Source organism: Artemia sp. Qi Xiang Cuo, chromosome 3 (genome assembly GCF_049724085.1).
Source record: "Artemia sp. Qi Xiang Cuo chromosome 3, ASM4972408v1, whole genome shotgun sequence".
Lineage (NCBI taxonomy): Eukaryota > Metazoa > Arthropoda > Branchiopoda > Anostraca > Artemiidae > Artemia > Artemia sp. Qi Xiang Cuo.
The window spans coordinates 23,652,110-23,677,633 of NC_142796.1; the positions used below are offsets into that span (position 1 = coordinate 23,652,110).

At 34.8% G+C, this 25,524-nt stretch overlaps 1 protein-coding gene across 3 annotated transcripts in view; it reads left to right on the forward strand.

Annotated features, from left to right (window-relative positions):
• The window catches only part of LOC148953892 (methylenetetrahydrofolate reductase (NADPH)), a 105,084-nt gene that overhangs the window by 54,982 nt on the left and 24,578 nt on the right, over positions 1–25,524 (forward strand). For all 3 annotated transcript variants that reach the window (XM_089085685.1, XM_089085683.1, XM_089085684.1), the window contains exons 5-9: positions 1,182–1,310; positions 3,220–3,413; positions 5,269–5,521; positions 7,779–8,180; positions 11,646–11,768. In XM_089085685.1, the coding sequence (XP_088941811.1) occupies positions 1,182–1,310; positions 3,220–3,413; positions 5,269–5,521; positions 7,779–8,180; positions 11,646–11,768 (1,101 nt within the window). The remainder of the gene's footprint in view (positions 1–1,181; positions 1,311–3,219; positions 3,414–5,268; positions 5,522–7,778; positions 8,181–11,645; positions 11,769–25,524) is intronic.

The window sequence follows — 25,524 nt, forward strand, 5'->3', positions numbered from 1 at the left end:
ACTCTTGTTTGTAGTTATTTTTATTCGATTCAAACTTGATTTCCTTATTCAATTTAAGTTTCACTCGTTTTAAGATTTATTTATTCATTTACATTAATATATATTGTATGTTTGTTCGCATTGATTGTTTATTTAATTTCTGTTCGTTTAAAGTTTCATTTACACTTTAATAGCTAAATATTTTTTTTTGTTTTAAGCTTCATCTTCATATTCAATCTAAGCAATACTCACTTTAAAATATATTTATTCATTTACATAATTACTTATTGTATGTTTTTTGCCACGATTGTTTCTTGAGTTTCTGTTTGTTTTGGGTTTCGTGTCTTCTTCAACGGTCATTTCTAGTCGTTTTGATCTTTGGAATTAACAGGTATCATTATAAGCATAGCTTAAGTTAAAAATGGCCGTCAAACTTATATTAAAAACATATTTTTCGGAAAGTTTTTTTTTTTAATTATTAAATAAAAACTATATTGCTTGGAGTATGACTAAAATTCTTGTATAGTGTTTTTGTGATTAATTTTGTTCTCGTTTTATGTGTTTCTCATCTTATTAGAAGTTTTTTTTTTATTTTATTACAAGCTTAGAATCAGAAGCTTTTTTAAAGCACTAAATTTTTTTAGTGTAACAAGCACGGTAATGAGGAAGGGGATGACCTCCCCATGTACGGAATAATTTCTGTTCTTTTTAAGTTTTAATGTTGCTCCTTACTTTCAATTGAAAATAACTTTTTTTATCTAATTTCTGGTCGTTTTTCAAATCATGGCGGAGATCCCCCCCACCGCGGAAAGTTACACCCGTGAAAAATTCTCCCACAGATAATTTCTCCTGCAGAAAATCCCTGCCCCGCACGGAAAATCCCTCAGACAATCCCCTCCCCACGGAAAGTTTCCCCGTAACATTCTCTCCACATGTAAAATTGAGCAGCCAAACAAAAAGTAAGACAAATGAAAAGGATTCCATATATGAATCCCAGATAAGTGCCACGTGTAAAATTTCACCTGGAACTGAACCCTGGAACTGAAATTTCGTTCTCAGTCAGTAAGTGCATTGGTCTTACCAACTCGATTCAGAAAAAGAGAAATAAAAAAAATCAAGTGATTAGGACTGAGAAAATAGATGATAATAACTATTATGACAAGAAATTAGATAGTGTATTAATGTGTAAGATCTATTTTCAGGTTGACGCAGGTGCGGATTTCATTATAACTCAACTTTTCTTCCGGGCTGAGACCTTTATCAAGTTTGTTAATGACTGCAGAGCTATTGGAATTAAAGTCCCGATTATTCCTGGTATTATGCCAATACAGGTAAATGTTAATTTTTTTTCAACCCCTGATTTTCTTTTTAATGAGATTTCTAGCAGGCCTATACATTTTTAGAAATTTGAAAAACTAGCGCTTTAGTAAAAATAAAAACTGACGCAAAGCCAGCTCTTCAGCGGTGCCAATTCACGGAAATTATAGGGGGGGGGGGGGTAATTGAAGATACAAAAAAGGTATATTTCAAAATCTAGAAGTATTTTTTTTTCGATTCTTCTTCAAAAAAGGGATCTTTCAAAATCAAGGAGGGGTAATTGCCCCCATCGTTGAAAAATTGATAACTATTCGCCTAGAAATATATTTTTGGCAATTTTAACTTAAAATGTATATATATATAAATAATTATTAATATTATATATATATATATATATATATATATATATATATATATATATATATATATATATAAATACATATATATATATATATATATATATATATATATATATATATATATATATATATATATATATATATATATATATATATATATATATATATATATATATATATATATATATATATATATATAAATATATATAAATAATTATAATTATTAGTAAGGAATATAAATTATTATGCAGAATATTTATTTTAAAAGCAATTAATATTAACTTAAAATAACATCTTGGTATTATGTTATTCCTGCACGAGATGTAAGATGGCAAGTATACGAGTATATTGCTCATCATTATTTTTAATAAAGTTCAATTGAGTGAGGTGTCTAGTCTAGTGTGTACTTATAGGTCTTAGACTGTTCATGGTATCTTCAACCTTTAGTAAGTTCCCTGAAAAACTCAAGTCAGCTCAATTTTCAGTAAAACGCTAGTTTTTACTATTCTGCAAATATTGAAAAATATCATGAGTTAGTTATTTGAGCTAGTTTTTTATTTTATTTAAATGAGGCTCCTAGTCAATGACATCTATTGCTAATAATGTTTAACAAGTGAGAATTTCTAGTTTCTACTTGCAATGAGTTTTAGCGTTATTCTTAGCTTCTGATAGAAAATGCTTTATTTGTACGAATATTTTTATTTGATGGAAATCAATTATTTTTTTTTTAGCTAATACAAAATATAGTTCCTCTATCTTCTACTTGAAACTAGTGTGGCTTGAGTTTATTTTCATATGCTGATTTTTTTTATCTCACAAAAAGTTGTTTACATAAAACTCCTTTCCATTACGTTGTATCACCCTTCCTTTGTCTAATTTTTACTTTTTTTATATTTGTTTCTCGAACTATAACATGCTATACTTTCTAGGGAAAACTATTGTGTTGTAAAAAACCTGTACGAAGAGCCTGTGTTCATATGTACTTTCTAGGTTCACAAATAAACGACTGAATTAATTATTTCTCTGAATTTAATACTTCAATAAATTTTGATAATTATAAAGTTTGACATTCCATGCTCTGAGAAATTTACCTATGTCTTTTTCTGCCCTAATGGTCTAATAGTGTTGAGGTAAGAGGGAGGTTTCTGCTTGAAAGCATGAAAACACATTTTATATTCTAAGAAATTCAGTGGTATAGAGGCGAGACGCAATGCAGTCATCTTTCTCTTTCCTAAGATGTAATGTGTATAATGACTTCATTTCTTACTGAAATTCTTTTTTGTTCAAGCCAAGAGACTGTAAGTTTTCTATATAGGAATTTCGGACAAAGCGGTTCTAATAGTGTACTTCGTTTTTTGATCTGACTCTATTTTAAGCAATTTCAGGCTATTTTGTTTTTTTACTATGGTATTTAACCGTCTCTTACTGAGCTGCTAGCCACCACTGTAACCCGGATTTATCCTCTGTGAACTTTATTATCTTCCAATAACTGCTCCTTTATTGCTTTGTTCAAATATCATTTTCGTTTCTCTTTATATTATGCGTCTTGGTTTTTCTTTTTTAGAGCTATGACTCACTCCGCCACATCGTAAAACTCTCGAAGCTCGAAGTGCCTGAAGAAATCATGAACGCTGTTCACCCACTTAAAGACAACGATGAAGCTATTCGCAATTATGGTGTTCAGCAAGCAGTCGATGTGATCAAGGAAATATTTGACAAGGGTTTTGCCCCAGGCGTTCATTTCTATACTTTGAATAGGTACTACTAGCTTAAAATTCTATTGGGTCACGGGCCAAAACTATTGGGCCACGTGCTGTTTTTTACTCTACAGCCACTTAAAACGTCGAATACAATAGGTATTTTTAAGAATTGACGAGTCTGAATCGGGTATTTATTCGTATTATTTTGGATTTGGGTTAGAAGCAGTGTTGCCAAAGTTTTGAGATAAATTTGCCAGTTTTATGACCAAGTTCTGCCCAGAATATACTTTGTAGGGTAGCACAGTTACAGCATTCTACGTAGACAAAATACTTGAATAAACTGAAAGGCAAGCAAATTTTTTTTTACAAATATCATCATCCTCTCCCAGAAATCAATTCTGAGGGTTTTTTTCTCGTGTAATGATTAGTTGAAAACTCGCGGAGATTTTCTTTTATGCCATATTGGCGAAAAACCCTGTTCTTGCTTAAATCCTGAAAAGGTGACTTAGGGAGTTCCAAAAATCTGGAAATAGTTAAACTTGATAAGGACAACAACAGGTAAAGGCCAACAAGGTTGCTATTTAATTAGACTCGACCCGGCAAATGCAGCCCAAATGTATGATACCGAAATGTGCCAAAAATCTCGGGTTGTACTATGAAATGTCTAAATGTATCGTATTGTAGCAGGACCTCTCAATTGTACCTAAAAAACGGTAAAATTGTACCGTGTTAGTAGCGCTGATTAGAAACATAAACCATTTTTTAAGACAAGTGTTTGGCAGCGTAGTAAGGAGGATAATTGTGGGATGAATACCCTTTTTGAAATATGGAAGACTGTAGATTGCGACGTAGATTATGGTCGCCTAATGTAGGTTTTAAGCAGAGGTCCCTGAAATTAACTGTAGCCCCTTTGAAAACAATTTTTGTCAACGCCCGTGTATATCTGCAATATGATGCATAAAATACGTCATACTGCCTGTATGTAATTTCTGTAATGAGATGTGCTTTCTTGCCTTTAAGTATATAAAATTTTATGCTCTCTTGTGAGAATCAAAAAACCAAGTATAAATTCTACCTGTTGTATAGTATAATGTGATTTTTTTATTTTTTTATTATTATTATTATTATTATTATTAATGATTTCTGAGTGTTTTGGGCATTTGGCAATTATACAAAGTCTGGAAATGTGTGTAATGTAACTTAGTGCTATGGGATCCCACAGGGAAAGGGGATTATAACTTTGCAAATTGAGATGGTTTATGTTTATATAATAATCAATTAAAAAAAAATTAAAAGTTTTAAATTAATTACTTAAAATTGTGAAAGTAAAATTGTTGAAGTAGAGGATTTCATAACAGATATTATTTTTCAGGGTTTACCTGTGATAAAAATTTATGTAAGCAACTAGTCACAGAACCTGTCGGAAAACTGACATAGAATAGAAAGAAAATCCTAGTGTGTGAGTACTTTGAAAATGATAGTTTGCCCCTTCCCCAAACTAAAAGCTCTAAATTCTCTGCCCCCCCCCTTGTGAAAAAATCTTTAGAATATTGAAATTTTACCCCTCCATCCGCGATACAAAACAGGGTATTTTTCCAAACTACATATAAGATTCTCACCTTTTAATGAAACCTACTGATTTTATGCATTCTCCATAAGGAGATATACTTGCTTTCCTTTAGACTTCTGGTATAAAAAAGAAGTAGAACATACAGTCTCCTGCAAAGCATCCAAAAACCAACTGACTGATTCATCGATTGCAAAAGTACCGTAGAAATCGTTATCCGTTGCATCGCACAACGTCATTTTTTTCGTTATTCTTTACTAGATTGCAGCGGTAGCTGCAACCATGATTATGATTGGCTGAATGCTACAGACTCTCCAATTATATAAACTAAGATGTAATTTTTCAGAGAAGTGGCAACAACTGAAATTCTCAAACGACTTGGTCTGTGGGTATGTGAACCAAGACGTCCTCTCCCCTGGAGGCTAGCTGCAAATGCAAAACGATCTAACGAAAGTGTACGGCCCATATTTTGGTCTTCAAGGCCCAAATCCTATATATATCGAACAATGATGTGGGACGAATTCCCCAATGGTAGATGGGGGTTGTCATACTCACCTGCTTTTGGTGATCTAAAGGACTACTATTTATTTTATTTGAAGGTAAGTTGATAAGTAAATAGATTATCCTACTAAAGTTTAGATAAAAAAAGGAAGAAGAATAAACTTCTGGTTTTGAAACCGAAATTTATATAAGTCTATTTTCGAGCCTTTTAGGTAAGGTGAAATATTTCTGGACTTTTTTTGTAACGAATCTTACCCTCTTTTTACATTTTTTTCTTTTAGTGAAAAGGTTCCAGTCCAGAGAAGTTTGGATAAAAGAATTTGTTTTCATAAAATCTGTAAAATGTAGGATCTCGAACTGGGTCTTTTCCAGAGGGCACCTAATTTGACCCCTCCCCCCCCCCAAAAAGTGTCCGACTTACAAAATTAACAAAAATACATTGTTAAAAAATTTGGTACTTGTATGATATAGCTCTTACCGTTCAAGTTGTTCATTCATTGACGCATTATAGAACCAGTTTTTCTGTTAGTTTCTTTCAGCTTAGCGTGAGACAAGGCAAAGAGAAGTGACAGAATAGATGAAAATATATAATTTGGGCTATGTTTTCGCGCATTGGGGGGGGGGGAGGGGGTAAAGTATTTGGACAGTTTGAAGTTGGAAACAATTCTTACTTCATAATATGCAGAATAATTGTACCTAGTACATTAGGCATGCAGACCTCCTATACTTTACCCCTCCCCCCCCCTAATGAGCAAATATATAGCCAAAATTAGTTTTTAAAGTATTATATTTTTCTCATACTTAGGTATATTTCATTAGGGTTGAGCGTCAGAGAAACCTATTAGAAGAATATTGGGTATCATTGAGTACCACAAATTTTTGTTGGGTTTTATAAAGTTTTTTTTTTGAAACCCAATTTCATGTAATATATAAGGAAATACTGTTTTCTTCACAGCTAGTTCGAAAAGTTTTCTGTTAACATTGGTTCTAATGCTCTTGTATTTGAACACACATACGGTACATACGTTATGCGTTAAAATTACTTAAATGTAATTTTTGGTTTTTAAATTTCATTTCTAAAGATTGATTGATTTGATTTGTCCGCTAAACTTGAATTGAGTGCAAAAAAATGACGTTTTTCTAAAAACGCCTTAAATATTTGACCTTACTAACAGAGCCCCTTCTTTTGGTTCCAAAAAGCTGACCTCCGGGTAAGCCCCCCCCCCCCACTGTTATTTTCTGAGTGCGCCACTATTAAAATCCATTTATCACAACACGGTCATGGCCATTAGTCTTGTCATAAATTGAATGTACTGGTGAAGTTGATCATAGTTCAGGCCAGTTTGGTAAACCAGTTGTTTTTTGAAATGCTATTTAAATTGATAAAATAGCTGTAAATCCACCCTTCCCGGAATGGACCTTCCTCTCATTGCTTCTAGGGACCAGTGAACTTCTTGCACTACGGGCGTAAGTAGTTGCTTTGAGCATAGATTTATGTGTGCCAAGTTTGTTGTAATCCTCGCAAACGTCTTTTCAAAATTGACAATTTTTGTTGATCTCAAGATTATAATATTTTCAAAAATACAATATTTTCTGTTCAGGAAATGTTGTGCTGTATGGGGCTGATTAAATTGTAAAGAACTGTGAAAATGAAGTCTGATTGTTTAGAGTGGAAATTTACACAACTATGTATATTTTTAAAATTATTAGAAATTGGAAATTCAATTTTTAATGAAAAAACACCTCCATATCCAGTTATGGAGTTTCTGTTAGTAGTGGATGCCAAATTAAAAAAAGAAGGGGGTTGAAAAATCAGGAAAAAAAAAGCTAAAACTATATGACATTGAACAGTCTAAAAAAAGGCGTAGTTGTTTTTGAAGGTACAGTCGTTTTAATAAGAAAAATAAAATGTTGATGTTTTAATTTCTACGGACGAAAAACGTTGTAAAATTTAACTTATTAGTTTTGCTTGTTTATTGTTAGAATTCAACGTGACAGCACTGACAAAAATGTGGCATTGCCCTAAAAACTTCATAATTTTGAATCAAACAAACAAAAAACCTTATTGTTTTGATGTATTATTTTGACAGTATTGTCAAAACAAAACAAAACCAGTATTGTTTGGATGTCTTTGGTGCTACAATACGAAAAGGGGGGAAACGAATTCAATTCATGGAACTGTTTATTTAAAAAAAAATCTTTTTTATTTGCACTACGACTACAAATCTTGCACAAAATTTTTGTAATTCGTTTTTCTTCTCATTTTATTTGGTTTCTCATTTATTTTTTATTTTATTTAATCCATTTGTTTCTATTTGTTTTATTTCTCACTTATTTCATTTCATGTAATTTCAGAGTAAAAGCTCAAAGGATGAGCTTCTTAAAATGTGGGGACATACCCTAGAAACAGAAGAAGATGTCTGGAAGGTCTTCGTCAACTATCTTTCCGGGCAAGCCAACTCCCAAGGTCAAAAAGTCAAAAGGATACCATGGAACGATGAGGATTTAAGTCCAGAAACGAGTTTACTGAATGTGAAACTAGTTGAAATGAACAAAAGAGGGGTTTTGACAATCAATTCCCAGCCAAATGTTAATGGGGCCAATAGCGAGGATCCAATTGTAGGCTGGGGGAACCCAGGAGGCTATGTCTATCAGAAAGCTTATCTGGAATTTTTCACAGCAAAAGAAAATATAGATGCTTTGAAGGAGGTTTTGCCCTCTTTTCCAAGGGTCAACTACCATATTATCAATAGCTCAGTAAGTTATTTCTTAATTTATTTTCTTTCTTTTTGCATGATCTTATTTCTTTATTTCTTTTTTGTTTTCTTTATGTTTTCTTTATATATTTATTACTTTTTTTTGTATGATCTAGAATATTTCACATCTCTAGACGTGTTTAACAAATCAATATCTCTACAGAATTTGAAATTATGCTTATAAATTATTGAATGAAATCCATGTGTTTGAATATTCTGGAGTTATTTTGCTAAAATCCTTGACTTTCTGTGAAATATGAAAAGATCAAATACGCCTTTGATATTTGTCACGCCCAAATGTAGTCTTAACTTTTAGCCTCAAACCTTTTGTTGCATTCTCAAACGGAAATTTAAAAAAAGAAAATTTAAAAGGGAGCTTTTAAACATGAAAAAAAAATCAAGTTAAGAAAAAAGCGTTTTAAACCTGAAAAAAAAACAAACCAAAAATCTTTTGATAAAATCTAAAGCTAAGATCCAAATTATCCTCTACGAATGTTTTTGTTTTAATCTAAAAGTGAGATTGCTTGTTTTTTGCAATTCAAGTGGGAGAAAGCGTTGAATTAAAATGACTATTATCCCAAAACATATTTCTGGACACTTGGAGGGGGGGGGATCAGTAAATTCGTAAGGCATGATTTCTAGAGAAAGATGGTTTTAATGCAAGGTCAATTTTAATTTTTAACGTACAAATTATTCTTTAATTAATTTGTTATCAAGAAATAGAAGTAGTATTTAACATCGTTAATATATATCACATACAAACGTTTTGTATGATATATAAACGTTTTATATATCACATACAAACGTTTTGTATGATATATAAACGTTTTATATATCACATACAAACGTCTTGTATTTTGAGAGAAAATTCATTTTTATTAAATATCAATATTCACAAAAAAAAACATATCAAACAGACCTACCACGTGAAAATCTATACAGATTTGTTTGTAGCAGGACTCACTATTATACTCACTCATATATACATTGAAAAAAACTTACTCACATATATAATGAAAAAAATAATAATAATAATAATGCAATCATATAAATAAATAAGAAATAAACCTCATGGGAACCGCAAACCAATCCTTACATAAGACAAAAGACAGAATACAGCCCCCCCTCAGCCATCCCTATTCATTAAGAAATTCTTTTACTTGTATTTAAAAGAGGACACACTCTCAGCCATCCTAGTGCTTTGCGGAAGACTGTTCCATACCGAAACACCCACACGCCTAAATAAAAAACTAGACCTAACAGTGTGTCGTCTCTCATGTACTAGGTCTGCAGAATTCCTTGTATTATAAGAATGGTACGCAGAATTCGATGATAAAACATCACAAAAATAATTAGGTGCTAATTTATTTAAACACTGATACACAAAAATACCTGTCTGATATTCCCTCAACTGCCCAACATTTAAAATCTTAAAATGGTGATAACAATCCATTGTACTTTCACAATTTCAAAATCACCGAGCAGGCACAGTGCTGCATTCTGCACAATTTGTATCCGTTTAAAATTTACAACCAAATTACTAGCCCACACAGAACAACCATAAACAATCTAAGGATGAATAAGTGAATTATATAAAATTTTCAAAACTAAAACAGGAAAAACATGTTTAAATCTACGAATCAATCCCACGCAACTTTCACCCTTAAGGTTTCAATGTTTTTTTGTCAATTTAAATTACAATCAAACTGAAAACCAAGATACCTTGTATCAAATAGCTGCTTAATCACAGAACCGTTAAAATAACCAAACCAAAAACATTATCAATAACTCCAGTACGACTAAAAATCATGTAATTAGTTTTACTCGCTTTCACTGCTAAGCAACTAAGACTAGTAAAAACATGCAGGTCAAGTAGCACTTTATTTGCTTTTGGAACAAGCTCACTCAAAGCCTTTCCAGCAATCACATTCAAACGTTTTGTATGATATATAAACGTTTTACATATTACATATAAACGTTTTGTATGATATTTACACGTTTTATGTATCACATACAAACGTATACAAATACGTTTTGTGTATATCACATACAAAACATAAGTGTTGGTCCGACCAGCATTGCTAAATTCAATTTTAAAGGCTAATATAACGTCCTGGTAATATTCATAGGTGGCGTTAAGATTATATTATGGACTGAAAAGCCCTTACCTTTGTGTCATCAACTGAACTTGGTATTTCTTTTTAGTTTTTTCGTTCTGAATTGTTATTTAACTTTCTTTAACTTGATCAGAGGGAATACCACAATTTGTAACAAAGAAAGAGGGAGGGGGATAAGTGTCATCATAAATCAGATGTAAGAACAAGTCTTAGGTATACCTGCGCTTCGTATTCTTCGAAAGAGCGATGTATCATTTACCCGGGAGGAATCTTAGAATGAATTACAAAACCTTTTTTTGCATACCTTCCCTTCACAATTGGCCGAAGATAAAAACCTGTTTTTTTTTTTTAAAAAGGATATAATAACCATATTATGTACATTTTTTTTTCAATAGTGTGTCGTTTTATGTTGTGAACACTTTAGCCCTAATTTTTTTTTTTCTGCTTAATTCATATTAAGCTGCCGACGATTTCTCCCATGTTTGCTTTCTATTCTCTCTGGTCTAGGCTTTATATCACATCAACGCTTGCTGTTTGCTATTATAGGTTGCATCGAAGTTTAATTCGCCAGATAGTTAGGAAGAACTGTTTTTTCACCCTCATAAGCCATATGTGGCCAAAGCAAAGAGTTGCTTAAGGAACATAAAAAGGCTATGGTCCTTTTTTCATTTTTCAGGAAATAAAAAAAAGGTTTGAATAGAGCTGTTTAGGAGAGAATCGTATAGGTTCCTGACTGTAATAGGGCGATTCTCATATTTCTGATGGATTCATAAAATACTATGGAACATACAGGGGTTATATCCCTTTTTGTAAGTAATTTAGTTACAAAGTCATTCCTGGCTGTAAAAAAAATATGTATTAACCAGTTTCTTCGGTTGCATAATTAATGATTATTCGCAAATTGTAAAAGTTTGACAATATCTTCTTTTCATTCATTAGGTTTAGTGTCAGAGTTTGATAAAATTTGGACATTATAAACTGATTGATTTTTTCTTTTTTTATTCGTACGTATTTTCATTTTTGATGTATTGTTAACACATTAGTCAATTTTAGCTGTAAATAGAAAGTGCTTCAGCATAAGTACCAGAAAGTATTTCTAATCAACAAGGCCGTATACAGGGGGGAGGGGGTTTTACCGTCCCTCCCCTTGAAATGTTTGTCCCACTAGTAAAAACGTAACAAAAATGAACATAACAAACTTTTGATGTTTTTTAATTTTTTTTTGTAATCCCCTCCCCTCCAAAAAAATCATTTTATACCTTCCCCCTTCCCCCCGAAAAAAATCCTGGATACGTTCCTGCTTACCAAGTAATAAAAATATTTATTTAAGCTTGTTTTATTTATTTCAGGGCAAGCATGACTATACAAATAGCCACAAGCACCGTCCAATTGCTGTAACTTGGGGAGTTTTCCCAGGAAAGGAAATACTACAACCAACAGTCGTGGATCCCATTAGCTTCAAAGTCTGGAAGGTAGGTTTTTCTTTGTTTTTGAAAAAAAAATACATCCTAACAATATACTACTGCTACTACTAACAACTCACAGTATCACTAAGCTGCCTGAGGCCAACACAGCTACACATGCTCCTCCTCCACCCCAATCTATTCAAAGCCTCCCTTTTTACACCCGCCCACGAAGTTCCCATTTCCTTTAAACCTTTCTTTATGACGTCCTCCCACCCCAGACGCGGACGACCTGCTTTCCGTTTAGCCCTAGATGGTTGGCCGAAAAGAACAATCTTCGGAAATCTGTCATCCTTCATCCGCACAACGTGCCCTAGCCACCTCAACCTTTCTTTCATTATAGCCCTATAGCCCTAGAGAGCCGTATTGAACCACATTTTTCGTATAGCCTATTGTTTGAAATACGGTCAGCCAGCCTGGTACCCAGAACAAACCTTAAGCAATTTATCTGGAAAATATCTAGAAAATCTTCATCCGCTTTTCGGAGCATCCATCCTTCAGAGCCTTATTTGACCACTGTCATCACTGTAGCTTATAATATTCTAACCATGGTTTGCAGACTTATCTTCCTATTCTTCCCGTTTTTTTATAACTGTGAAAAAACACCCTGAGCCTTGGCTATTCTATTTTTAACATCTTCACTGCTCCCACCATCTTTACTAATAACACTACCAAGATAAGTTAAGCTCCCCGCCTGATCAATCTTTTCGTTACCTAACGTCACCTTTTCATCTTCACTTATTCCTAGCCTTAGCGACCTATTCTTCCTAACATTAATTTTCAAACCTATTCTAGCACTTTGAACTCTTGTAAAACCTCTGAAAGTTCATTCTTTTTGCTAACACTTTAATCTAGAATGCTCAGATCATCACCATAATCCAAGTCCACGAAAATTTTTCTTCCCCATTTGATTCCTTATTCGCCCATTGCCTTTCCTGTGCTCCTTAAAACAAAGTCCATCAAAATAATCCGTATAAAGGGGGATAGAACACAACCCTGCTTAACTCCTGATTTAATACAAAACCAGCTGCTAATCTCATTTCCTACCTCAACCTAACAATATACTAAATTTTGATTTTGATCAGATAATGCATAACAAGAAAAAGGTATAAACTGCGAGGATGATTAAACTATAAAATCCATGTAACAGTCAGGATTGCCACTCCTAGTGATTTCTGTATTGCCTAAAGAAAAAAATCAGTAAATTTGCACATAAATCACTAGACTATTGAGGAAAATCACTAAATCAACCAGGAAATCACTAAAATCTAGAGATTTTTGCCACTGGGTGGCAGCTTTGGAAACAGTGCGTCAATTTTTATCGGAAGCTATAGGCAAATGTCATTTCATTTCATTTTTCTAGTATTATAAAACAAATACAATAATAAAGAACAAAAACTGAAAGAGTAAAAGAAAAACAAATACATCAGATGTTGTAGCCCCAAAAGCTGAGCTTGTTGGAAGCCCAATCAATACATCAACAATTTCAAATGCAAAAAAAAAATTACCTAATATGAAACAAAGCTATACATCAATACATAACAAAAAGTGGCAAAACTTATGGACAAAGATAATAAAAAAATAATAATAAATAAATAAAAATACGGGAAAAGACCAAAATACAGAAATCTCACTACAGTCTAAGAAACCCACAAGCAGAATTAAACATTATCGGAAAAGACCTCTCACACGAAATATCGGATTGAAGAGAATTCCATAGCTTAGAAGCTAAATAAACTGGGGAACTTTGAAGGGAAAGGGAAATATTTGAAGGTGGAGCTTTTTTGAAAAAAAACTACACAGGCTTGTAGGAAGGGAACAATGTAAAAATTTATAAGCCATGAGGAGACATTTCTTTTTTAACAGGGAATAAAATTTTTTAATACCAGTATCATTATACAAATCAACAGGGGGGTATCTTGGGGGAAGTCCAAATACAGGTTTCACAGCTTTATTCTGGAGGTGTCTTATAGGAGTTACTAGAGAAGATCATGCGACACCCCAAACAGAACAGCAACAAGAAAGTCGTGAATTGAAAACGCATGATACAGTGAGACTATTACAACTGTCACTCTGATTAGGGACTTCATTTCCATTAGGGCTTGGTTAAAACCGCTTTTCAAGTGCTTTTTTAGAGGCTTTATCTTACTGCATTGTTCGACAAGGATCTACACAAATTGTTTTACGCAGTTCATTGGAAATTAGGCTTGACAAGTACACTACAGACAATACACTACATACATGAAATACATAAAAACTTAAAAACTTTAGAAGAGCAGAGTAAATAAAGGAAAGAAAAAACGTTCGAGGCACAAAAACACGAGAAAATCAAACTACTCGTATTTACGAAAAAAAGACGAAAAAGACGGTGGAATAGACTAGGACGTAATGGAGCATCATTTTATAATTCAGAACTTAATATTTGAAATGCTTGATTAATATCTGTTGCTGAAAACAATGAAATTAAATTATTATTACGGAAAGATCGGGAAAGATATAGCAGAAATTTATGATACCGGTAATAATCGATCGTGATCCATTCTAAATCACTTTTATTAAGAATACTGTTAATACCGGAATAAAAAGTACGGAATAGTCACAGATGTTGGAGTATAGTCTAGATAAGGCACGTCTTCGATAATGGCTCCGGTTTCCAACAATTTTCGAATGCCAAAGCTTTTTTTGTAACATCCCTAAGAACTTGAGACCGGAAAGAGCTAAGCGATCTACAAACTGTGTGACCTAGTCAGAAAAAATAATAAACTTGTAGAGTAAGAAAAAGGTTGCAGTCCAAGAAATCAGATCCAACAACAGTTCTGTTCCGAAAGTTCTGTTCGCCTAGTCTTTAATGCGAGTCTAATTACTTGAGAAAGTAGATGTGAAATTCAAGAGGGAGTTTAGAGAATGGAGCCATTTCCAAAATACTCCTTGGAAGGCTGACCCTTCGCATAAGAAGCTTGAAAGGGGTCTACGGGATCTTTAAATACCTATTAAACTCAATAAGACGAGATTAAGTCCCCTCTGCAAAAAAAAAAGAAAGAAAGAAAAAAAAAACAAAAACACGCTTATACTTGAGAAGCCCTTATTCAGAATTTTACCTACATGCCAATCCACAGATAAGCCGTTCAGAAGTTATATTGCAGAAGTCCGTCAAACAAACTCTGATGAAAATCTAGAATAATTTACGCAGAATTATTCTATTATTGATATATCATTGATATATCACTATTCTAGTATTGATATATTCTATTATTGATATATCACAATAATTACGCAGAATTATTGATATATCACACATAGGAAAAACCATTCGTTTTTTTAGCTGAAAATAGTAAAGAAGGAACCCAAGAAGTCAGGTAACAGAGTCACTCAGATATGACATCATAATTAATATAATATGTTGTGTACAACGATGCAGTCTTGTAAAAAACCTTGTATTTCATTTTAATATTATGTTTAGCTAATTACAAAAAGCTCTTGAATTGAATTGACGTAAGTCCTGGCCTTCCTTAAGGGATGTCTTGGGGTCTCTTTCTTCGTAATGGCGTTGATATGCCTTCTGTATGCCTCCCGGTCTTCTGCTAGGTGAAGAAGGTCGGAAAGGCGATGGGACGCAAATTTTTCCTTCCACCTCTTTGGAGGTGCGACCACAGGGACGAGAACTGTGAATTTGACCTTCAAAGATGATTTTCGGAAGACGGAACTTACTGATATGTTTTACGTGACCGAGCCACCAAAGTTGCTGTTGTTGGATCTTCGTGAGGATTGTTGATTGGATGAGTATATTGTGACGGGGATAATCAAAGTATCAAAAAGTCGTATCTTAAGTCGTAGAGATAAATCCTCGCTTCGCCATATGGGCATAACAGCTTTGAAACTGGAGCTCGTGAGGGTGAGCTCTCTTTTTATATATTTTGGGTGGTAGTTGTCATTGGTGATTATAATGCCAAGGTAAGGGAACTCTTCAACCCACTTAATATTTTCTCGATGTTAAGCTTCAGGTCTGGCCTAATTTTATTCTGAGGCTTTCGTGAGATGCATATAGCCTAGGTTTTGGATTCATTTATAAATCATTCCGAAAGAGCTTGTCGCTTCAAGGACTTCGTTAGCAACGACTCGTAGGTCATCAGGCATTTCAGCCATTTTGTCGATCTTGTAAGCCAGAGCTAGCTTGTCTGTCAGGACACCCCTTTGAAATATTCCATCCATCTCGAGCGTATACCTTCAGGGCTTTGTATCTGGAGCCGTTTAATCTAGCAGTGTGTAGGGAATGACTTTTCTTGTTTGCTAGCTTGCGATCTCTTGTACACAAAGCGTGAGTCACTTCTCTTGAAATCGTGCTCACACTGTTTAACTGTTCACACTGTTCTTTTGTAAACACGATGGGTTCTACGGGTGGATTTTTCTACAGTACGCTTCAACTGCTTATATTTGTCCCTGCTCTCTCTGTCTGAATTGTTTTGTGTTTGTGCTTCTCAGCACATCATAAGGTAATTTCGTCGGTTAGCCAAGTCTTTATCGTCCCTTTTTGTTCCTGAAACAGAAATCCCGACGTTGCTGATGATGTAAGAGGTGTCGGTGACCAGTTTATCAATATCCAGTTTAGATAGAGCTATAGGGGTATTTGAGAGAAGATCCGATATTTGGGCAGACAGTTCTGAGATGTAATCCTGGCGGGTTTGAGGGTCTTTGAGAGGATTGATGTTGAAACGGGTGGGTCTCTTGTTCAGAATTGCGGGCGTGTCTTCAGTACAGACATGACTAGGGAATGGTCGCTGCAAGTATCACCACCAACAAGGGAAGATTATCTAGGACGGACTATTTCCAGCACCCTCCCACATTGGAAAAATTCTGAGCTTGCCCCCTCACCTTTTTAAAAAAAGATTAAAAGGAGGCCATTGGTTTGGGGGCATACCCAAAAGTTTAGAAAACTTATAAGAGAGGGAACTGGCGCTAGTGGCGACAAAAAAACTCAACGCCACCTAGCGTTTGGCGACATTTGACACTTTCTGTCTAATAATAAGAATAATTATTTTAATTCGCGTAATTGGTAAAATTAGGGCAGCAATAATTGTCTGATCTCAGTTCCTGGCAGAAAAACCATTGCAAAGCTTGAAAAAATACCAGGTGTGACCACATGCTAGATGGCGTTGATAGTTATTTTCGACACTAGTGGCAGTTTCAACTCTTATAAGTTACCCATAATCTTTGGGCATACCGCACAATAGTGTAATAACTCAGAGATAGGCCTATACGTAGAGTTCTATGTCCAGCAGTTTTGGTGATTCTATGCGGTGATTGCACCTCAGAAGTCCACAATTTTTGCATACCTTTACTTATCAAATATAAAATATCAGTGAAATTAAGCTGACACAACGCAAAACCCACACACACAAAATGTCTAGATATTGATGTCTGGCTAAGCATACATGTGAACGGGGCTTAAGGAACGTCTTTAAAATATTCTTTATCCGAAACGCATCTTATAAGGAATCAACTCCAGAAAGAATAAAGTAAATTGTGAGGAAGGTATTTCTCTTCTGGAAAAAATAGTGTAGTCCATCTTTAGAGCTGTTGTGATTGGGGGACTTCAGAATAAGGCCTTTTCTTCGATGTTGCATGATGTGCATATTGGAGACTCATGAGAATTCTACCTTTGCAGCTGCTAGATCTTGCATGGTTTGATCTTAGCAGTGCTTCCATTTTTTCCTGCCAGATTTCCGATCGGTCAGTTTAAAAAGTCTGAAAATTCTGACACTCGACCACAGACAATCCGACATTTTTTCGATGCCACATTGGTCTAAAATCCAACAAGTGTCCGACTCCTACCGAAAAATCTGGCAATAGTCTTCGCATTGGAATCTTTTTCTTTTCACAAGACAAGATTTTACACTATCTGTCCTACAGCTCCTCCTCCCTCAATGGTAACATACATACCTTTACCATTCCAAAAAAAAAAAAAAAAATCGCACCTTGTTCACAACTCACTTTTTTTTCACCTCATATATTTTAAAAAATTTATATAAAATCTTTTTTCCCTTCAAATACAGAACAAACTCGTCATTTTTTTTTCTTTTTTTAGCTGCACTTTTTTCACTACACTGAACGCACTCCTCAGCCGTCGCGTTGGCTTTTACAATTTTGAGTAGTTTTAAGAGGAGGGCATCGACCTCTAAACCATAGGACACGTGTCTTTTTCTTTTCATGTCAAACTTGATCTGCATAATTGAGGTAAGGGTTATACTTTTGAGCAAGTTTCTATGATCCATTTTAACATTTTTTAAGGTTGAAAAGAACCGTTCTACAGCAACGTTCAAACATGGGCCAGGAGCTATTGGACATTGCTGATTATGTTAGGGAACCTCTGAGCAACATTGGGTGTTTTTATAGAAGCCAAGTGACACCAAAAATCACAGACATCTGTCACATTTGGAAGATCAAAAAACAGTAAACTCCGCCATTCCTCTACTATCTTTCTTCCATCCAACGACGGTGCACTATATCTCTGTAGAACCTTTTACAGAATACCAATTGTACCTATGTCCAAAGCCTTCGTAGGATCAAGGATATCACAGGACGTAAACAGTTCGTTCTTAAAAGAAATTTACAGCTTGATTTGCTTCACCGCCTCCCCATATAACTTACGAGCACATTTATAGATGACTTTCACTTCACGTTCATCTGCTTTCGTACTCGGATTTGACTGCAAGGTTTGAAGAGACTCTTGATCTGCCATCCCCAACTACACATTTTCAGCTGGCGAGTATTCACTTGCTTTGTCAGGGTCAAGATTCAATGGCAAGGCTGACCTAATGCAGGTGCGTCGTTTGGGAGGGGCAAGGGGGCAGAGCAGTTGCCCCTTCCAGTAACGTGGAGAAAACATTATTATATAGTAGAGGTCGGCACCGTTTCTGTTTTTGGCTAAAACAGAAACGGTAAAAAACGGCAATTAAAAAACGGAACAGAAACAGATTCCAACAGAAACGATAAAAAAATTGATTTCCGTTTTTTTTCCGTTTTTTTTATACCGAAAAACAGAAACGGCCCGTTTTTATTTTTAATGGTCGTTTTAACAGATATTTTCGTTTTTTAGTTTTTTGGCTTATGAGAGTAAAATGAACATTGACAAACATTGATTAATAAAAAAGATCAAATATAAAAAAAGATCAAACGTTCAAAATATCCACATAAATCAAACATTCGAAGTTCAAGTGAATGGGCACTGCTTTTGAGTGAAGTACCCAGCAATACTAAATGCGCTCTCACTCGGCACTGAAGTTGCAGGCGCTACGAGATGCAGTCAAGCAATTTCTCTTAACCCTGGGTAAGTGTAGAAAAAGTCAGTCCAAAATTCTATCGGATCAGAATTATTTTTTCCTGATCTAAGTCTCTCACTCAAGAACATTGGAACTCTCTCTTCATATGCCCTAATAATATTTTCTCCTGCGCGGGAAGTGCTTATATTGTTAGCATTTGGATTTGAAGAGTTCATTCGAAGCCCAGTCTTCTCAAGAAACTTAGCAAACAAGCTGTCTTCTTAATTTGGAGTTGGTAATGCATTTTCGTTAGTCTTTGTCTTGATGGAGGGACGTCAATTAAGAAAGATGCAGATTTCATTTGGGTTTGAAGGGGCTCTTCTGTATTCCTCTTCTCGGAAATGAACTGCTGGAGAAGTGAAGAGACGGACTGACAAGCTGAATTTATGTCTATAACGTTCATTTTTTTTTAGATTGCAGGGTCAAAAAACCAGCTCTTATGAAGAGTAGCATATCAAAGCTAGGACTGTTATAAAAATATCTCCTGAGTTGGACAGCTAATAATTCCTTCCGGCCATTGACTGACTCAGCAATAGCACTACTATCTGGCGTCTCACAAAATAACTGAAGTCCTTTAATCATCAGCACAACTTTGCTTGTCGTAATATAATTATACCCGCTAGCTATCACCGATGCCTGTTTGAACGGGCGAAGAACCTCAATGACAGCTTCCACAATGGACCACTCATTGTTGTTAAGTTCGATGTCTCTGATTTTAGCGTCACGAAGGCTTCGGCTGAAGAATTCGCTTCTAAGAGGTCATGGGATTTGGAAGACACTTCCAGTATTCTAACTAGCTTTTGTATTTTTACCAGTGCTGCTCCCAGGGTCAATACTTCGCTGGAAACTCCTGAATGTCTTGGTACTGAGTTCTCATAATCCCTGTAAAGGTCTGAATCATTTGATTCCGAGCTTCTATTACTGTCATTACTGCAGTCAGTGTAACCCGTTTCTTCAATGTCATTATCTTCTAGAATCAGGTCGGGAAAGTCATCTTGCTCAGCAGTATCTATGTTATCATCAGATTTAAAACTGGATCCGGAATGACTCAGCTGGGTAGCACTTACTAAGTCTGTCTGGTTTCTGCATTTCCATAGCTTAAGGGCATTAGACACCCCATTATGCAGGTTGTGCGCAAAGCATGAGCTTCGCATAATGTTACCGTCTCTGAGGGCCTTTACTATATTAGCTTCTGAATCAGTAATTATAAAGTAGACTGTCTGTAGAATTCTGAACTTCTGGAGGCTACTACGAACTGCAGGTAGGATGTTGGCGCTAGTTTGAGCAACTTTTTGTCCCTTGAATTCAAAGATTCAATGCACTAAATGCTGACGTCAGCTTGCCGTCAGCATTTTTCATTACGTAATGAGCTGTAATAAGTATAAAGCCACACCCTGTTCTTGAAGACCAGCAGTCTAGGGTTAAATTCACTTTCCTGACTTTCTGGAGTTCAGTTTTGAGCTGCTTGACCTTGATTTTCTTTGCTGTAACTAAATGTCTTGCAACAGTACGAGCTGAGGGGCCAGTAAGACTTCCAGTAAGCTTAGAAATTAGAGCCTTTACTCCCGGTTTTTCAAATATTGAAATAGGAAGCTTGTCAATACAAATTGTTTTGCTGCATAACTTGTGCAGCTTCAGCTGCTGCTGCTTTGTAGATTTTCAATAATTTCTTATATCACTATTTTTGCTTGCTGTACTTTCAACTTCAGTTTGGGTGGTTTCGCAATATTCGCGTGATGTGCTTGGCATGCTGAGCTTAGGCAAGGCTGTATGATATGACTTATTGGGAATAGTATTTGTTTTAGGTTGCTCAGCAATTTTGTGCTTACTCTTGAGGTGATTTCTAAACGACGTTGCAAACCCCCTTGTTGACTTTACGTTTTTTTTGCAGTAACTACAGGTAATTGTATCTGCTCCCTTATTCATGGTCCCATGTTGCTCCCAAAACTTGACATCCTTTAATGGAGGGCCCACATCAAGCTCGGAGTCAGAATTTGACGAAACATTCGATACCAGATTTGATGCCATTATTACTAATTTCATAGAGCGGTGTGGGATTAGACTCAAGATACTTCTGCGATTGAAATGATATAAATAAGAATGAGAATGATAAATCAGAATGATAGAATAAGAGTAAGTATGAAAGAGAAAGGAAAAAAGACACTTCTCTCGCAGAGTATAATTTTATTCAATAAGCAAGCCGCACCCTTCCAAATCCCGGATCTGCCATTGTTTCTGAGTTGTTCAAATGAGAAAAATGCACCTTTTAATGGAAAAATTAGATAATTTCAAACCATAGGGAGGTGAAGATGTATAGAATTCAATAATATTCTGTTCTCCTGTTCATCAGTTTGGTAGTAAGAAAAACGATTTCTTAGTTAACTCTTACCAGTTGATGGCTCTCCCAATGATGAGCTTTCTGGCAGTAATTTTAAAAGCTTTTCATCTTTCGAGTTATTCTTAAATTAAAGCTGCATATTTCAAATGCCTGAAATTTTTACTAGGATCCACTCATAAGGCATCTTTGAAAAATTATAGAATTAAAAACCCGCTTTACATAGGAAAAAAAGTGAAAGGTTGTAATTACAAAAGCACAAACTGTTTGTTTATTAGAAATTTATTCCTTTCTTTTCTAATAACTTTTTTTTAGTGAATATTTTAATAGAAATCTATTCTATTTTCTGAAAAGATCTGAAATAATTTTTCGACTCTTTGACTGGAAAGCCTGAAGTTAAAAACAATTCTTGCTTCATAATATGCAGAATAATTGTGGCTGACACATTTTGCAAGCAGACCTGCTACTGCCCTTTTTAAGTGACAAAAAAATGGATGGCATCCAGGCCCCCTCTCACGCTCATTTTTTCGCAAAGTCACCCGATTAATATTTTGAGATAGCCATTTTGTTCAGCATGGTCGAAAAATATAATAAATATGTCTTTGAGGATGACTTAATCCCCCACAGTTCCCAGGGGAAGGTCAGAAAGTTATTAACTTTGCCCAATGTTTACATATAGTATTGGTTATCGGGAAGTGTACAGAAATTTTAAGAGGGATTTTTTCTGGTAGTGGAGGGGGGGGGGGGTAGGGGGTTACGTGGAAGAATCTTCATGGGGGAAGGGACATTGCTATGAAGGGAGGCCGGATTTCCCAGCAAAATTTAAAAAACGATCAGAAATTAAATAAAAAAACAAGTTTGGGTACTTATTTAGAATACGATAAACACGCGAGAAAGACTGCATCGAAATCTCAAAGCTGCTACATGAAATACAGGTTCTCGCTGCCGAGTGAGGCATTGATCATTCCGTGACAAAGATTGAAACACTAGCTTTTGGGGTTGAAGGGACAAGAAAAGGTACCTAGGTTAGGTTAGGCAATATATTCTATGATTTACCCCCACCCCCTAATGTGCAAATATATAGCCCAAATTTGTTCATAAACTATTATATTTTCATCCTATTTTGTTTTATTTCATTAGCAATAACGAAACTTCACTTCTCGCGTGTTTATCGGATTTTAAATAAGTACCCAAGTTTTTCAACTGAAAGTAAGGAGTAGCATCAAAACTTAAAACGAAAAGAAATTATTACGTATATGTTTGGGTTCGCCCCCTATTCCAAACCTCACTCTTTACGCTTAAGTTTTTTTTAGTACTTTCATAGGAGCTATTTATTCGAATTAACGGCCTTTACGATTAAGGGGTCATTCTTAAAGAATTGGAACAAAATTTAAACCTTAGCGTAAAGAGCGAGGTATTGACTAGGGGGGAACCTCCTAATATACGTATCAAAAATATACGAATATAGAAGTTCGTTACGTAAGTTAATTCGTAAGTTATGTATATTTATGAATAATAAAAACGTCCGTAATATAATTATAAGTTCTAGTGCCCTTCTTAAATAACTAAAAAATTTGAGGGCAACTAGGCCCCCTCCTCCGCCCTTTTTTTCTCAAAATCTTCTTATCAAAGTCTCGAGAAAGCTATTTGGCCAAAAAAAGCAAATTAGTATGCAAACTTCGTTTTAAATATTCATTTACAGCGAGCCAAAATCAAAACGTGCATTAATTCAAAAACGTTCAGAAATTAAATAAAAAATAAATTTTTTTTAACTGAAAGTAAGGAGTGACATTAAAACGAACAGAAATTATTCTGTATATAACTAGTGATAGGTTGTTTTTTAATCACTAAGAGAACGGTCCATCCGTTTCACTAGTTTCAAAATCCTTATTGCAGAGCAGAACTGCAACAAATTTTCCAAAGTTTCGCCTTGCTTAAACTAGTGGTAGGTTGTTTTTTAATCACTAAGAGAACGGTCCATCCGTTTCACTAGTTTCAAAATCCTTATTGCAGAGCAGAACTGCAACAAATTTTCCAAAGTTTCGCCTTGCTTAAACTAGTAATAGGTTGTTTTTTAATCACTAAGAGAACGGTCCATCCGTTTCACTAGTTTCAAAATCCTTATTGCAGAGCAGAACTGCAACAAATTTTCCAAAGTTTCGCCTTGCTTAAACTAGTGGTAGGTTGTTTTTTAATCACTAAGAGAACGGTCCATCCGTTTCACTAGTTTCAAAATCCTTATTGCAGAGCAGAACTGCAACAAATTTTCCAAAGTTTCGCCTTGCTTAAACTAGTGGTAGGTTGTTTTTTAATCACTAAGAGAACGGTCCATCCGTTTCACTAGTTTCAAAATCCTTATTGCAGAGCAGAACTGCAACAAATTTTCCAAAGTTTCGCCTTGCTTAAACTAGTAATAGGTTGTTTTTTAATCACTAAGAGAACGGTCCATCCGTTTCACTAGTTTCAAAATCCTTATTGCAGAGCAGAATTGCAACAAATTTTCCAAAGTTTCGCCTTGCTTAAACTAGTGATAGGTTGTTTTTTAATCTCTAAGAGAACGGTCCATCCGTTTCACTAGTTTCAAAATCCTTATTGCAGAACAGAACTGCAACAAATTTTCCAAAGTTTCGCCTTGCTTAAACTAGTGATAGGTTGTTTTTTAATCACTAAGAGAACGGTCCATCCGTTTCACTAGTTTCAAAATCCTTATTGCAGAGCAGAATTGCAACAAATTTTCCAAAGTTTCGCCTTGCTTAAACTAGTGGTAGGTTGTTTTTTAATCACTAAGAGAACGGTCCATCCGTTTCACTAGTTTCAAAATCCTTATTGCAGAGCAGAACTGCAACAAATTTTCCAAAGTTTCGCCTTGCTTAAACTAGTAATAGGTTGTTTTTTAATCACTAAGAGAACGGTCCATCCGTTTCACTAGTTTCGAAATCCTTCTCCACTAAGAAAAAGAAAATCTAGAACAATTAAAATCCGACAAATATCCGTTTATTACTAAAAATCCGATAAAATTCCGACGTCTGACACAATTTCTTTTTGTCTGACAAGAGGGCCAAAAATCCGACAATGTCGGAAAAATCCGACGTAGTGGTAGCACTGCATAGATGAAGCTTAATCCTACCATTTTTTCCCTGTTGGTATAACCCTATTAATATTCTCCCTTTCCCGAATTCAAACATCGCTAAAGCTCGGTAGAAAGCAAATTCACTATTTAACAATATGGCTTATATGGTTATATGAAATTGTTCTCAATGTCAATGGCGTTAATTCACGAAAGGGGGTCAAAATGTATTTTTCTCGAATCTTGGGGATGAGGATTGTTAATTTTTTTTATTTTTTTTTAGCAAAGTACCAAGAAAAGCATTTTTCAATGAAAATATCCCCCAAAAATGATGTTTTCCAAAATATAGGTGGGGGCACATTTCTTCCCCCTACCCCAATTAACGTCACTGTTAATGTAACTCTATGTTACTATGCCCTACCTATTATACTTTAGATTGTTCCACATAAAGACTACAAGAATTACATTATTACTATAAGGGCTTGGCCAATTGCTCATTCGCATGAAGACAAATGGCTAAATTCATTCTACTTGAACTGTAGTTCTGACGTTTGAAATGCTTAAAATGCAATTTGAATGAAGATGATGATGTTGTATGGAAAGTAAATAAGATGTTTTCTAAGCTCCATAAAGGTTGTTGTTATGTTAAAATGGTCATTATTTATGAATTGTCTTTTTCTTTGGCGGATAAATCATCATTTAACACGCATATTTAGACCATAAATTTTGAAATTGGATAATGAACAAAATATCGAATGTCAATGTGATTGCTCATTGATGCAAATTCACCTTTAGATTTCATTTTGTACATGTTACAATGCAAAGAGAATGGAAAGTTTATAGATTTGGATCTTCAGCGATTTAACTTGGAAAGATAGGGATTAAATGCCCCTGACAGTGTAGCGTCTCAGAGCTTCATAAATAAAAAAAAAAACAAGTTTTTTTTTTTAACTGAAAGTAAGGAACGACGCTAAAACTTAAAACGAACAGAAATTATTCCGTATATGGAAGGGGCTGCCCCCTCGTCAACGCCTCGTTCTTTACGCT